The following is a 3504-nucleotide window of genomic DNA, read 5'->3' on the forward strand; positions in this document are numbered from 1 at the left end:
CATCCATGCGAACACATTTCTCTCCTACGACATCACTATTCTCTCTCCTACACTGTCTTGCAACACGAAATACCTCAAGTCTTTGGTCCTCACGGCGCAGAACATTGGCAAATCTTTTCTTATCTGCTTCCTCTCTGGCTAAATAAACCTGTCGCCTAGCTTCCCTTTTGGCACATTGGTACAATTCCCTGCTACCACCGTTCTTCCAGCCCTTCCAAGCCTGTTTCTTTTGTCTAATAGCCCTGTCTACCTCCTTGTTCCACCACCACGTTACTCTGGGTCGAGAGGGAACTTTACACCAGCCACATATCTGGTCGGTGACTCAACAGGTTGTCCCGCAGAAATCTCCAATTGTATGACAGTGAAATATATACACGACAGGCTCCTTTCAGTTGTGTATCAAACCTAGACACAAGCGTTTTTTGGTTGGCCTGGGTCTAAGGAAGGCACTTGTCTAATGTGCTATGCAGTGGAACTGAACCTGAAAGAGAGCCTCTTACTTAAAAGACAGCCTGATCTTTGAAAAGGAGTTTCCATAAAATTTCATGTAACAAATGCTACAGCACTTCGAAAATTCTTTGATGTCCCAAAAGCTATTCATTTAGAGTATATTAATTTAAAGGAACTAACATTAAAAGTAGAGAGTGTAGAAGCAATTATGAAACACCCGAGATAATATGAAGATAGCCATAATTGAAGAATGTTATCTTTTGATACCAACGCACTTGAGGCCACTCTTGGCTTTGAAAACCTTTCGAAATTTCATGCTAATTTGTTCCAATCAACATTTTACTAAATTCTTCATTTTCAAATTGAAAATGATGGCATTGTATTTCAACAAGAGGAAGGTGAATGCTGATGTCTTATCTATTCCATACAGAAGGAATTCCTTTTGTAAGAACCCCCAGTTTGTAGAAACAAGAGTGAAAAAAAGCATGCAGTTCAGCGGGTCGGGTATTCAGCTCGCGATTGTGAGTTTGATACGTGATGGCGTATCCACTCAGCTGGCAATAGTGAGTTGTACCTGTAATTAAAAAGGCTAGCCTTGAGACAGTCTGTGTTATGGTGAATCTCCCTGGTCTGTGGAGTGCTCAGCCACTTGCACGCTAATATTACGAGCAGGCTGTTCCGTTGATCGGATCAACTGGAACGCTCGTCGTCGTAACCGACACAGTGCCAGTTAGTTTTTGTATTTAAGAAACAAAAGAATTTAACTGCAAATTGACTCAAAGTGAATTCCAAATCTGACTACTTCTCATAAGTTAACATATTTGGATGACCCTAACTCCTGGAGATGGAAAATAACCAGCAGAAGTATAAAGATCTAAAACTATTCATCCAGTTTTCAATGAGCCAAATTGTAAAAATGCAGAATAATGAATCCTTGAATAAGAAAAGTGGTTTGGAGAAAAATGATTAAACAGCTAGGTTCTTTGGTTTTAGATAAGTGAAAGGGAGAGTAACATGGAGTATTTTAAACATAAGCGCAACTTCAGTAAACCTTTTTGACTTGTAACAGCTTCGATTTTATAAGAAACTTTGAAAAGCCATATATATGGTACTCTTATGTTGATGTATACAAGCTCTTCGTTTTGGCAGATGGTCATACTACCTTCCTCCCATGTGCCCAGCCTAATCTCATTCATGAGATAATCTGATGGTTAGCAGGTTTAAAACTGGTTTACTTGTTCACTAACATGGATAGGTATTACGTTAAACTGCTCAACCAAATCTATTTGAATCGTTTTACTTTTAACATTTGGTGATGTGCCATGTATTCACCACATCAACCATTGAAATATGAAATCAACTTTAATCCAATCTAATAAACTAACCAGCAGGTCTGTTGCTTTTATTTAATTCACGGCGAATTAAAAAGAGTTAAATTAACCCATTAAGTCCCAGAGTACTTATGTGATATAGCTTATTTAATGTTCTCATTTAGTGTCCTATTTATAAGACAGTGGGACTTCATGGGTTAAAATTTAAAGTTAAAAGAAAACGGAAAATTGAAGATAAAACATTCAAGTATATTAACCAAAAAGAGAAAGTTAGACTGTATTTAAAGTCAATAAAAATATATATTGTATGGGGTGGAGTGGGGGGTGCAGCCATATAGTAGGAAGTTTACTTCGCAACCATGGTTCTAGGTTCAAACCATCAGCACAGCACATTAACCAATGTCCTGGAAGAAGGTGGATGACGGAATTAAAACCCACGAAGTCTGCCTAGTTACCTCCCTTTAATGGCTGATGCAACCAGAATGGATTTATTTCCTTGACGTTTAGTTTATTTGCCTCACATGAAATCCAATCGGGTTGATTAGGTAACTATTGGTAAATATATCCAATCACTTCAGTTTTAGACGGTTATCTTTACAAGTATTGTGTGTGCGTAAAAGAAATCCTCAACTGTTGACCCAGCTCTTTCACAATAATCTGACAGAAGAACCTGTTATCAGCTGAAAATATTGAACTGTCGGAATATACAAGAATCATCTGCAGCATGGACATGTTTGGCTCGGGTTGAACCAGCGAGAATCTATACAAATAACGTTGCTGTACGTTTTCGATAAGGAAGATTCAAACGTTAATGTTTAATGAGACATTCACGTCCGGACCTGCCAGAACAAGAGAAAAATTATTGATCATGCTCGAAAATTAAAAACCTATTACATCATATGATTCAATGTTTTTGCGGTCACTCTACCTGCTAGAAACAGCAGCCACATTTCGCATATTTTAACAGAAAACAGACCGGTTCACGTGTCGAAAGAGAAATCGGTGATCGTCACCGAGGAATGACATTCTTTTTCTAATTAATCATTTGAATGAACCTAATGTACAGCTAAAACAATTTACTGATTACCGGAAAACTGCATTTGTTAATAATAGGGTTCACAAAAAAAAAAAGAAATTATTCTAACGACGTACAAAAGTATACCACGCATTTTCACAACCCATAATCACATTTTGTACATAGCAAAAAACAATGGTTAAGGCGACTGAAGTTTATACAGAAAACCAGCCCATAAGACATTAAAAGGAAAGATAAAGAAATGTCATGAAAGATAAGGCCACCCTTCCGTTGAGGTTACAAAATAAAATAGAAATAAGCATATCGAAGAGGGTGAGGTGGCTTACATTAGGATATGAATGGCCCTGAAAAGGGCCGGGATTTGTCGCTAGTCACGACCACGAAGTTACTTCCAGTTTAACCTCCGAATCCGTACAGAGTTCTACCTTGTCTCTTGAGAGCATAGACCACATCCATAGCGGTGACAGTCTTCCTCTTGGCATGCTCGGTGTAGGTGACAGCATCACGAATGACGTTCTCCAAGAACACCTTCAACACACCACGGGTCTCTTCGTAGATCAAACCAGAGATACGTTTCACACCACCTCGACGAGCCAGACGACGGATAGCGGGTTTGGTAATACCCTGGATGTTATCTCTCAACACCTTCCTGTGACGCTTGGCGCCTCCTTTTCCTAAACCTTTGCC

General features: G+C 38.9%; 1 protein-coding gene across 1 annotated transcript in view; it reads right to left on the minus strand.

Annotated features, from left to right (window-relative positions):
• Positions 1-3213: 3213 nt before the first annotated feature.
• Positions 3214-3504, minus strand: part of LOC128248921 (histone H4-like) — a 4247-nt gene continuing 3956 nt past the window's right edge. Inside the window, exon 2 of the mRNA XM_052971307.1 lies at positions 3214-3497. Coding sequence (XP_052827267.1) covers positions 3214-3497 — 284 coding nt within the window. The remainder of the gene's footprint in view (positions 3498-3504) is intronic.

This window comes from Octopus bimaculoides, chromosome 10, assembly GCF_001194135.2.
Source record: "Octopus bimaculoides isolate UCB-OBI-ISO-001 chromosome 10, ASM119413v2, whole genome shotgun sequence".
In the NCBI taxonomy this organism is placed as follows: Eukaryota; Metazoa; Mollusca; class Cephalopoda; order Octopoda; family Octopodidae; genus Octopus; species Octopus bimaculoides.